The sequence below is a fragment of the Pipistrellus hanaki genome (genome assembly GCF_964339955.1).
Source record: "Pipistrellus hanaki genome assembly, chromosome: 3".
In the NCBI taxonomy this organism is placed as follows: domain Eukaryota; kingdom Metazoa; phylum Chordata; class Mammalia; order Chiroptera; family Vespertilionidae; genus Pipistrellus; species Pipistrellus hanaki.
The window spans coordinates 167,364,633-167,377,084 of record NC_140505.1 but is presented as its reverse complement, the minus strand read 5'-3'; the positions used below and the strand labels follow the sequence as shown (position 1 = coordinate 167,377,084).

The following is a 12,452-nucleotide window of genomic DNA, read 5'->3' as shown; positions in this document are numbered from 1 at the left end:
AACAGCTACTTGCTGTTTTTTCATGTGCATAGATAACTCTTTATAAATATTACATTACTGCCTGCATAATGTCCTATCAAAAATGTTGTCCATAGTTTACTTAACTAATACCTTATAATTCTCAGTTTTCTACAATTAAAAATAACATGGCAATGAACATCTTTGTGCATGAACAATTTCTCTGCATCCTAAGTTATTTCTTTAAAGTAAAGTCTTAGAATTAACATTTACAGGGATCTTATACCATCATCAAATTGTTTACCAGAAATCATGCCAATTTATCTTCTCACTGTTTGGTGTACCGATCTAATGAACTCAGATTTTAAAAAGATGTGTATAGTGGATGACAGAACAACTTACTGAAAAGAAAAATATAAAAGGTATATTTTTAGATCTAGAATGTTTAAACGAAGTGATCTGAAATCTTTGGAAAATGCTTAAGAAAAAGAAAATAAGTATTGGGGGCAGTACAAGAGTAAGCGTGTTATCAGCGTGCAAATAGGTTTGAATGAGTGACATTGACAAATGGCAGAAAAACAAAACTGTCCAACTTCTCTCTTTCTTCCCTCTCTCCCATAAGAAAGGTGATCGTCAGATTGAAACAGGTAGTGCAAACATTGACAGAAGGGAATTGAAGCCCAAGATGGGTGAATTGATTATAAAAGCAAATCTAAAGTTGTTCTAAATAAATTCAAGGCCCTTGGCCCAGACAAATGACATCCCAGAATAGAGAACTTAACAAGGGTGAAAGGTAGGCCATTGACAGTGAACCCTAAGGATTATGGAAAATGGAAGAAGTATTAAAAGAAAGAATGTGAGCCACTATTTACCTGATATTTAAAATGGAAGGGGTGGGGGTGGTGGGTGGGAAAGAGTGTATGTACAGACTAAAAACAGCTACTCTGATCCCTTCCAGATGAAGTTCAGGGCAGATCTTCAATCATGTATGTTATGAGCACTTGGGAAGAAATTATTCCTTAGTAACCAGCCTCCTGCTTCTTCTCTGTCTCTTCAGTAAGGTTGTTGTAAATGTTATAGTTGCTGTATTTCTGGATATTAGGAAAGTGGATCATTGAATTTTGGGTGGTGCCTTTATGGCTGACCTTGGAAGTTATAGTCCAAATACCAAAATATTTGAATGGGTTGATCCTTAAACACCTATACCCCAAAAGGAGCCAACAACTTGATCAGCGCCCATCAGAAAAGGAAGTGGCTGGTATGCCACCAGAGGACCCCCATCTTAGCCCTCACCTCAGCAATTGGCAGTGACCTGTTGAGATGGCAGAAGCTTATCAAAGCTTTAGTTGACACGAAGCTACAGAGTATAGATGATACTGGAAACAGATCCAGAGAGAAGGCAGCAGTCTGGAATGATAATCCGATATGCATCAACATGCATTCTCATGGTTGGGTTCCAAACACTGGCCATAGATGTGAAAGGTAGGGTGGTTGTACAAACGATAACGGTAATAACAGTAGTAGAAAAACGACAGCTATTATTTATTAAGTGCTTGCTCTACCACAGATACTATCTGTGCTCTGTGTTTTACATCATCATCATTTGTAGAATCTTACTCTGTACTAGCTTTATGTCATCTGAGATTTGCTAAGCACATCATCTCTAATTCAAGCTACTTGCTTCACAGGTTGAGCTGCCCCCTTTTGCCAGTGGAGGCTAGTGAGATAAGAGAGGTTAAGTCACTTGCCTGAGGTCATACAGATGAGAAATAGTTTCCATGCTTAGTGCCTGCATGCTTAAGCACTGTCAAAGTTCACACCATCACTGAAACTTTTCTCCCTCTCTCCCTTTTTAATCATGAATGTAATTTGATGTCCTGCCAAAACACCAAATAAGATTAGAGAAACACATAGGTGGTTAATCATATAGACTTTGGGCCAGACCAATTGGTTTCAAATGTTGACTCTTCCACTTCCTGGCTGTGTGACTTTGGTGGAACCGCTTAACTTCTCTGTGCTCCGGTTTTCTCCTCTGTCCATGCGGATAGGGATTGCTGTGGGAATTAAATGAAGTCTGTGCAGAAAACATTGAGAACAGTGCCTTGCAAGTTTTTAATCCCAGCATCACCATTTCCATATATTGTGTGCTGTAGTGTTCTCATTTGTAAACGAGAATGGTAATCATTGTAGTGGATAGTTCAGTGCAATCATTGTTAGCTGTTACTATCAATAGAACCATACTGTCCAGAAAAAGAAAGGGTCCAGTCCTCCTTCTGGTTCTCTGTTTAGGAACAGAAGCCATGTAAGGTCTCCGGATGAAATAGGACAGGTCAGTGAGGGTAGAGAAACTACAGTTCAGAACTTATGGTTGGAACGATGAAGAAGATTTAATCTGAAGGCAAGATGACTAAGCAAGGGATAACTTTCCTCACTTATGTCAGGGGTTGTGGAATGGTTCTGTGTCATCGAATCAAGTTATGAGACAACATGAGATGTTGGAAAGTCGGGGAACCTGGGGCCACTTAATCGTGGTTCTCTCTTGTTTTCTGGCTTCAGTTTCCTAGTAAGTAAGATGGGGTGGGGGTTGGACGAGATCATTGCTGAGGTGTCTTCTGTCTTTTATGATTCTGTTCTCTAAGCCATGGAATCTGTAGCAAATTCCTGTTTATACAGAAAGTTTGAGTTAAAGGGTGTTTTTGATTAACGTATACTATAGCTAAAGAGCTTGAACTGGGTATTGTTCTAACCAGTAAATCATCTAATGACTCTGAGGCCCCCATTTCCTCATTTGATAAACTGAAATGAGAATACAGCAGATTTCACAGGGTGTTTGTGAGAATTCCAAATGAGGTCATACATGTTAGAGCACCTTGTCAAAATGTTATGTTTATTATTGCCGTTGCCTGGGTTATAACTTTTCCAAGAATTAGAATACAATAAAGCACTCTCAAGCACTAACCTCATTTAAAGTAACTTAATCTGTTTTCCGTGATTCAGGAGATCCTTGAGGAAGTTACAGAACCTCAGGGTCATTTTCTGGAAGAAGAAGGTCTGGGCTGCTTGTAGTCTTTGGATTTTAAGTTTTAAATTACAGGGGAACATCTTGACTGTATTCCAGGAGGGAATAGAGATCACATACTCTAAGCCCCTCATTGTACAGATGAAATCACGGAGCCAGAGAAATTGAGTGGCCCTCCCAGAGTCACACCTTCATTAATGGCAAACCTGTTAGTAAAATCCAGGCTCTGGACTCCCAGCACACTTTTTATGGTTAGTTATGTTTAAACTCAGAAAAATCTGAAATGATGCTTAAGAATGTGGTGGTGGACATGTCTGCGCCTTGGAACATGGAATCAAATAAATATTAGCAGGAAGTTTAAGGGCCTGGGTATGTCACTGATGGGTATGGCACCGTGAACTTGACTTGACCCATTTGGGAGAAAAGTTGCAGTGGAAATCTTAGTAATTTTCTTAATTATAGCAGTTCATGTATTCTGTACAAAATCCACCTCAAGTATACTCTGCAATGAATTGGCATTAAAAATCCAGGCCATCTTTGTATGGCTCTCACAGGCTTGTTATACATGCACAGGGAATAGCATAACATAGAAGCAGCTTCCCACCTCCACCGTCTTCCTTTTCCCACTTATAAATCTACTTTCTTCAGGGACCTACAGATGCTCTTTCTCTTTTTCTTTTAACCAATAATAAAAAATTTAAAAAACTGTGTTTTTCAACTTTCCTGAGTTAAAGTTGCAAGAGATAACTGTCAGGCAACGTTCTGTGTTATGTATGCCTCCCTCATCTTGCCCATGTGGCTTCTGTGAGCCCTGTGAAGCCTCAGGACTGGTGCCCATGAGCAGTGAGTGCCTGTGAACGAGCAGCCCGGGAAGGCAGCGTTGTGTTCCTGGATGTGCTTAAAGCAGGGTTCCACCTCCTTCTTCCTTTTCCCACTTATAAATCTATTTCTTCAGGGATCTACAGATTTTTTTGCTGTCGATTTGGTCCATTGATAACTTGAGAAAGCCTCTAAAGAGCAAAGTCTTGGGTGGGGAAGATTCAATTCACTCTGTCTTATCTGAATTCCTGATAGCCTTGAAAGTCCATCTAAATCTGGATGGGAAATGCATGGGTCAGCATAATGGATATGAGCACCGACTCTGAAACCAGACTGCCTGGGTTCAAACCTCAACTCCTCTTGTTACCATGGCCAGATGACCTTGGGCAAGTCCCTTAAAGGCCCTGGGCCTCAGTTCCCTAATCTGAAACACTGTCTCATAGGGTTGTTGTGAGCATGCAATGAAATGAACTAATATTTATAAACTCCTTAGAGTAGTGGTTGATGTGCTAGATAAATTCAGTGAAATGGTCCTGATCAGACCAGAGTTTCCTCTGGGTCCTGGGCTGTATTTCGTTAGACGCTGTAACATCCAGGCATTGGGAACCTTAGGTTTGAATAAATGGGGCTTGTTTTTCCTCAGTTAAAACTGCAAAGCGCATCCTGCAGCCACAACCTTTTTATTCTATTGAACCAAAAAAGCGGTGGCAGTGAAGCTTGACTTTGAACACCCAAGTCTGTCAAGCCTCTTTCCAGCTCACTGAATGTGCCTGCCATCTCTTTATGCTGATGGAAGGAAGAGTGGTGACTCTGATACATTTATTGAGTGGCCCCAAGCAGGTAGCCTGCTCTGTCTCGGTCACCTGCTAAGTAAGATTGCCATTGCATTCCCTGGACCCACTAATTCACTGGGTTCCTGTTGCTCACAAGCCCAGAGCATTCACTTAGGTCCCTGGTGAGGGGGTTTCCGCCTGGTGGCTCTGCTTGCGGCAGGCGCTGGGCTGTGGGAGAGACTAATGGGAAGTGAAAAGAGAAACTGTCATTCTTAACCGGCAGGACTGTTGGGAGTGTGTGCCTCTTCTTGTATTTAGGGAAAAGATTACTCATGACTGTTTTCTTCCGTAGAATATAAAGAACCTCAAATTACTACTTGCAATCCCCCACCCCCTTCTCACCCGCCCTCCTGCGTTTCCATGTATCCTCCGTAGAAACTTCAGCATTTTACTCTCATTTCCCCTCCCAGGCGGGATTCAGTTCTGTATTTGCTTTGGCACTTGCACCTCTAATAAGCTCCCCTGTCCTTTTTCCTGGTTCTGACCCACCGTCTTCTGCTCCTGTGGCCCTCTCACCCCAGGCGCTTTCTCAGGCCACGCTTGACCTGGAACCTCACAGGTGTCCCCTCATGGCTGGCCTCGCGTGAAGGAGAGGAAGGGGAAAGTCCCTAGTGACAAGCCATGATGCTGTTCTTGTTCTAAGATGACTGGCACCGTGGACAGTCATAGGAAGTAAACTTTAAGGTTTTGTACCGGTTCAACTGTTGAAATTTTGCTGAGCCATCCTCACGCTCCCACCTTACCACGATTCTAGAATCATCTTTTCAAGATTGTTGGAAAAGGTTGGGATGCCCCCTGTATCCAATGACCATTTTTAATAGACATTGCTTCTTGGCCCAGTTAAGAATCTTAAAACAGAACCTTAAATTCTTTAGTGACCGTTTTATTCTAAAGATCATAGAGCAGAAACATGCTGCACATTATTATTTCTTTCTATGTAAAAAAAAAAAAATTATACAATTTACGCCAAAACCTGTTTGGCTCAGTTGGTAGAGCGTCGGTCTGCAGACTGAAAGGTCCCAGGTTCGATTCCGGTCAGGGGCATGTACGTTGGTTGCGGGCACATCCCCGGAAGGGGGTGTACAAGAGGTAGCTGATCGATGTTTCTCTCTCATCGACATTTCTAGCTCTCTATCTCTCTCCCTTCCTCTCTGTAAAAAATCAGTAAAATATATTTTAAAAATTATACAATTTAAAAACAAAACAACTCAACAACCTCACCTAGGTGCCCATCTCTAGTATCCCAATGCTTGTAGTTTTTTTTATTGATGCCCTACACAGTGGACCAGTTTTGAAGATACTTCCACAAAGTTCAAGGAAGCTGCCATTCTTCAGAACTAGACTTTGCAAAGGAGCTGCCTGGGAGACAGAGCCAAAGTCATGCCTACGGGCCCTGGACCTTCTCCAGGGGACCCGAGCCATTCATTCCCCGGGAATGCTGAGCTGTCCATCAAGTAGACCAGACAGATCTTTGTCTTGCCTTATTTAAGGTTGAGAGGTGATTCTTTCTAGGATCAAACTGAAAGACACTCTTGTAGCACACTCGTGGAGTCTCCTTAGCAAGTTTAGGTACTAATTGCAGAGAGAGACTGAGGCTCTTCTTAGCAAACACTGATTCACTGATTCCATTGTATGGAACTGTTTACACAGTGCAGTTTTAGAGAATGAAGCTCTGTTGAGCATCTAGCATCTGTTCTCAATGATATTGGTCTCAGGACCCCTTTCAAATCTTAAAAGTTATTGAAGACCTCAAAAAGCTTTGCTCATATGGGTTTTAGCTATATATATAGTTACCAGATTGGAAATCAAAACTGAAAATTTTGATAATATTTGTAAAATTGCTGAAAAGTAATAAGCTAAGTATATATTAACAAATATCTATTTACAGATATATTTACAAAACTAAACTAGTGAGAAGAGTGGCATTGTTCCACATTTCTGCAAGCCTCTTTCATGTCCAGCTTCATTGGAGATGGCTGGATTCTCATCTCTGATGCAATTCCACATCTTGTGTAGCCTCTAGAAAATTCCACTGTACATTCATGAAAGAATGAGAGTGAAAAAGGCAAATAATCTCTTAATATTGTTATGAAATGAGTTTTTACTTCATAGACCCCTGAAAAGGTGTTCGGAACCCTGAGGGGTCCCCAGATCACACTTTGAGAACCACTATTCTAAACCACTTGAATGATGTCAAAGACTTCTCACAACAGCAAAATAAAATTAAAAGGTAGATTCCCAGTCAGGCTTCCCAACAGAGACAGGCCCTGAGCTGCAGTGCTCCCTTTGACCCACTCCTGGTCCTACTCCGAGTCCAAGTAGCTCTCCCTCCTCCCAACCTCCCCCCCCTCCCCCCCCCCCCCACTCCCCACTCCAGGAAGTTCTAAGCACAGCAAGTAGACTAAAAAGGCAAAAGTCTTTTCTCCTTACCTTGCCCTCTCATCCCCAGAGGCTGGCCTGATGGTTTCCCAGAGGCTGAGCAAATGCTCTTCCAGGAAGAAATTTCAGGGAACACTTCATTTTTTGGCAGCTCTGGGAGGTCAAGCCCAGCTCTGGAACATTCCCACTTCGAAAGGACGCTGGGTCGCAGTCAGATCAGCTCTGATTTAAAGGTCCCCTTCGAAGTCTGTTGGCATGTGTCATGACACTGAGCCCCCATGGGCACCTCAGGCCACCGTAGAGCTGCACCTTTCCGGCAACCCTGGAATCCAGACAGGCCCTGGAGTGGGCAAGGAAGGGTGGGGCTCTAAGACCAATGGTCCCTTAAAGACAAAAAAAAAAAAAAAAAAAGATGTTTTGCTCAGTTTGCCTCTATTTATATCACACTTTGGCACTTATCAAACTTGGGTTTTAATCTGGAATTCAGAGTTGAACATGGGGGCTCTTCAGACTTGGGGACCCAATGTTTTAACCATTCAGAAATCTCTCCCCTTTATCCCAGCTGTCTAACTGACAAGACCCTTTTTTTTTTTTTTCCCTGTCTCTTTCTTTCTGCCTTGCTCTCTCTCCAACAGGCTTGCAGCCAGTTTACTGGAGCAGGGATGACGTAGCCCAGTGGCTCAAGTGGGCTGAAAATGAGTTTTCTTTAAGGCCAATTGACAGCAACACGTTTGAAATGAATGGCAAAGCTCTCCTGCTGCTGACCAAAGAGGACTTTCGCTATCGATCTCCTCATTCAGGTGAGCGTCTAGACTCCGGACACGTGCTCAGCTTGGCGAATCTGTTGGTCGGTGGTCGGTCTTTACCACTGCTCATCCTGCCCAAAAAAATCTCTGCTGTCGGTCACCGTGGGCTCAGGGACCATGGCCGAGCTGAGTGGAGGAAGGATCCTGCTGACATATGCCAGTATGAGGGGAGAAGAAGAAGAGCTTTCAGATCGAGGGGCAACTTTTAAGATTCAGAGAAGTAACCCAGTTAGGACCTACAGTCACTGGACTTTAAGGGATCTAGTTTGCCACTACATAAGGAAGAAAATGCATCCCCATCCTTTCTCTCTCCCTTAAGTCTGAAGACTTCAGAGAGGTGCTTGAGAGCAAGTGTAGATTGTGAACTGCTCAGTGAACAACAAATACGGGCTTGAGTAGGGGGAAGGAGCCCTGCTGAGATAGCTAGACTAGAAAATCAATAAAAAATGAGAGAAAAGGAGATAAGGGAATGGGCAAGGTGGAGATCCATGTAGCCAAGGCAAGTTTAGAAAGGAACTCAAGGGGCCTCGGTTGATGTCCTTTGGATGTCCTGAATTTTTTGAAGTCATGCCTCTGGCAGCTTGTAGAAATCCTGAACAATACAAGTGGAAGTTTCCTGGTTAGGCTCATCTAACGAGGAAGATTTGTTCAAATGAGGGCTCCTAAGGCCACAGGGGAAGATTTTGTTCAGTAAGGAGTGTTTGTACCTGCAAAGAATGTTAATGAAATAGACTTTCTAATTCCATATCTTACACATGATGGATATTTAGAAGGTAGCTCTCGCCGAAACCGGTTTGGCTCAATGGATAGAGCGTTGGCCTGCAGACTGAACGGTCCCGGGTTCAATTCCGGTCAAGGGCATGTACCTTGGTTGCGGGCACATCCCCAGTAGGGGATGTGCAAGAGGCAGCTAATCGATGATTCTCTCTCATCAATGTTTCTAACTATCTCTCTCTCTTCTTCTCTGTAAAAAAATCAATAAAATATATTTAAAAAAAAAAAAAAAAGGAAGAAGAAGAAGAAGAAGAAGAAGAAGGTAGCTCTTTGGGAACTCCATATGTCAAAGGGGATCTTCGGTCTTGCATTTATGCCTCTTGAGGGGCTTGTTATTCAGGTACCAACAGGCCCTCCTATTGAGTCTCCTTGATCTAACTTGTCTGGCAGAGACCCTTCTGTCCTTGATCAAGGGCAAAGATTCTGCGTAAGGTCTTGGCATAGTCTCCAGCTCTGTCCAACCCTTATTTACTCCTGGAGGCCTGCCAGCAGTTAATACACTAACCGTCATGAGGAAATGTCCCCCATACCAGAGGGTGAGATAAGGACAGAGAACAGGATCTCCCCTGCTTTTCCCAATTTCAACAGACCGTTTATATGAGGAAATGTCAAAGGGGAAGTTGCTCCCAAAAGTATATGTGGTATTGAAATTCGAAAGCTTGTATCTTTGAAAAAGGAATCGTTTTTCGTTTGTTTGTTTTGTTTTTAAGGTTTTATAAGGGGCACAAACATACGTGAAATATACTTAGTCTCAAATCACTGATTTTTATCATGGATTTTTGGTTGCAGAATGAGAAAGCCATAGAACAGCCATATAAACAAAACTTAACGTCAAAGGAAATCTAGATAGTTTCTTTTCATTGAATGAAGAAATACTTCCCTTTTCTGTTCCAGGGGAAACTCAGATATTATGCTTAAAGACACAAAGCTACCTATCTAGAGGAAAAGAACTCTTAACTCTTTCGTGTTCCAGAGAAACCATTTATATATGACAAAGGAAAGCACAGTGATGTGTTTTGGCTTGATTTGACTTAGACCTCCAGGAAGCTTTCCTTCTTGAGCCTTTGCAATTTCTGTCCTCATCCTATCTCAGGTGCTCCTTTTTGTTGCCGGTTTATTTTTCTCTCCAGTCACCTCTCAACTTTACTGATGAAACTAGGTTATCTCTGCTCAAAAGCTGGAAGCGAAGATGTGCAAAGCCTGTCAGTAGTTCCTTCCTATGTTGTTAGACCTTTGCTGACATGGGCCATGTGGAAAACAGGCAGCATCCTACTGTCCAGGGAAACAGGCAGGATTGCATTCAACCTAAAAGCAAAGGAAGCTGGAGAATGGAGAGCATATGATAGGATGGGTCTCCTGAAAGCATGAATGGAGTTGGTTCACAACATGAAAGATTGTGGAATTGAGTGGCAAGGGGAGAAAGAGAGCATTCTGGGTAATTAGAGCAGCATTAGGTTAATATATTTGGGTGACAGTGAGAAAGCCCACCTGATAAATGGAAAAGGCAAAAGGTAGGAAGGCCAGCTAAGGCAGATTCACTAGTCTGGACAGGAGGTGTTATAGACCACAGTTGGGTGAGGACAGGAGAAATTCATTGCATGAATGTTCCCTGGATAGCCCTGAGCCACTGGTATAGGAGTACAGGCTAAGGGAGTTGAAGGTTAGGGGAGGTGATTTCTAGTTGGATGGTCAGATAAAGCTCAGGGGTATGACAATGGAGACAGACTTTGGAAGGTTCACGAGGTTGGGGAAGGGATATAAGGCAAGGTTAAGAAGAAGGTGTAGGCCAGTTTGTGTGAAGTTCAGAGATAAGGCCACATAAGCTGGATCCTCTATGTAGAGAGGAAATAATGGAAGTCAGTGAATTATAATTACCTGAAATATTAATACTGTTTATCTTAGATCCAAACATGGGAGCCTCTCTGAACTCTACTTCTTGAAAAGAGATTTCGGAGAGGAAGGGAGAGGGAGAGAGAGATAGAAACATCAATGATGAGAGATCATCATTGAACGGCTTCCTCCACACAACAACCCTTAGTGGGGATTGAGCAACCCGGGCATGTGCCCTGATGGGGAATTGAAACATGTCCTCCTCGTTCATAGGTCAACACTCAACCACTGAACCCCACTGGCCAGGCTGAACTCTATGTTTTTTAATCAATTTAACAAACTGCACTTATCCACTTCAAAGACAAGGGTCCTCCATTTTCAACCCTTAGACAAAAGCAGGGAACTATATCACCTTTAAACAGGAGATTTAAAAAGTTAAAGATAAATGGGATATTTCTTTGAAATATTCTCCCAATTAGAACTTAGAACAAGATGATAAATTTGTTACATTTGCAGAGCTGAAGAATAAACATAGGAAATCTCTATTTTATAAAATCTCACATGGACAAGATAATTTTGCCTAGTCCTTTTCTACTAGACACCATGTGGTGTGGTCTGGGATGATTTAAATTGAAAGGAGTATTTGATTATTTGACCAATCTGAGACTCTTGAGAAAACACCTTAATAAGTAGGAACAGATGGTTAACATTGATTTAACTCCCAAGACATTCAGGTAGAATGGATATAGGTACATTATTTATATGGAAAAAATGCAAGTTATTATAAATTTAATTCATGCTAGACTTTCTATCAATGCTTTAAAAAAGGAAAATAAAAAATACTTTCAAAGTTCCTTCAATTCATTTCAACAATAGCTGTATTGGAGATTTATAAGAAAATTCCTCTTTTAGTATACTAGAGTGTGATGCTGCAAGGGATTGCTTCCCTTCCAGCCCACCAGAACCTTTGTCTGCGGTTACTTGCTTTGCTTGTGACCTTTAAATACAGTTAAACTCCCTTTCAAGCTTAAAGTAAAAATACTGATCTTATCTACATATAGTTCCTTGGGCCAACCGGCTAGATTGAATGGCCGTGCCAGCTGGCTGTTTCAGAATTGACTCACAGAGTCTTTGAGGGTCCGGGTCCCAGAGGGGAGTAACAGCCCTGCAGTGTGGGAGGTGGAGCAGACATGATCCTTGACTGAAGATACTGGAGTTGGCTCTTCCTGCTCTTTTTTTTTTTTTTTTTTTAATATATTTTATTGATTTTACACAGAGAGGAATGGAGAGGGATAGAAAGTTAGAAACATCGATGAGAGAGAAACATGGACCAGCTGCCTCTTGCACACCCCCTATTGAGGATGTGCCTGCAACCAAGGTACATGCCCTTGACCAGAATTGAACCTGAGACCTTTCTGTCCACAGGCCGATGCTCTATCCACTGAGCCAAACCGGTCTAGGCTCTTTCTGCTCTTATTGTGTCTTTGAGCAAAGAAAGAAAAAGAACAAAACAAAACAGAAAGCTTAGATAAGTCAATTACAGGAAAGCCACTTCATTTCTTAGCACTTCACTTGTCCCATTTGTGAAAGGTGGTGATTACTGATCCTTCATACAAAATGATACTGGAACATGTAAAACTAACACTTTTATATATATATACATTTTATTGATTTTTTTACAGAGAGGAAGAGAGAGGGATAGAGAGTTAGAAACATCGATGAGAGAGTAACATCTATCAGCTGCCTCTTGCACACCCCCTACTGGGTATATGCCCTTGACAGGAATCGAACCTGGGACCTTTCAGTCCACAGACCGACGCTCTATCCACTGAGCCAAACTGGTTTCGGCAAAACTAACACTTTTTAAGTAAACAACGTACCCCTTTTTTCCTTATGAGCTTATTCTTTTGTTTTTCTTACCATATGTTTTTTTTTTATGCAGCTAAAGGTACTTGTCTCACTAGATTTCTTTTCTAACTGATTTATCCTTGTCTTAAATATAATATTGAACTTTTCCCACAAGGTGCTCCCTTT

General features: G+C 42.0%; 1 protein-coding gene across 3 annotated transcripts in view; it reads left to right on the top strand.

Annotated features, from left to right (window-relative positions):
* ETV6 (ETS variant transcription factor 6) overlaps positions 1 to 12,452 on the top strand; it is a 223,976-nt gene that overhangs the window by 167,747 nt on the left and 43,777 nt on the right. For 2 of the 3 annotated variants that reach the window (XM_084877637.1, XM_084877635.1), the window contains one exon: positions 7,644 to 7,808. The exons of the other annotated variant lie outside the window; for it this stretch is intronic. In XM_084877637.1, the coding sequence (XP_084733763.1) occupies positions 7,745 to 7,808 (64 nt within the window). In that variant the 5' untranslated portion in view covers positions 7,644 to 7,744. The remainder of the gene's footprint in view (positions 1 to 7,643; positions 7,809 to 12,452) is intronic. 3 annotated transcript variants of the gene reach the window in all.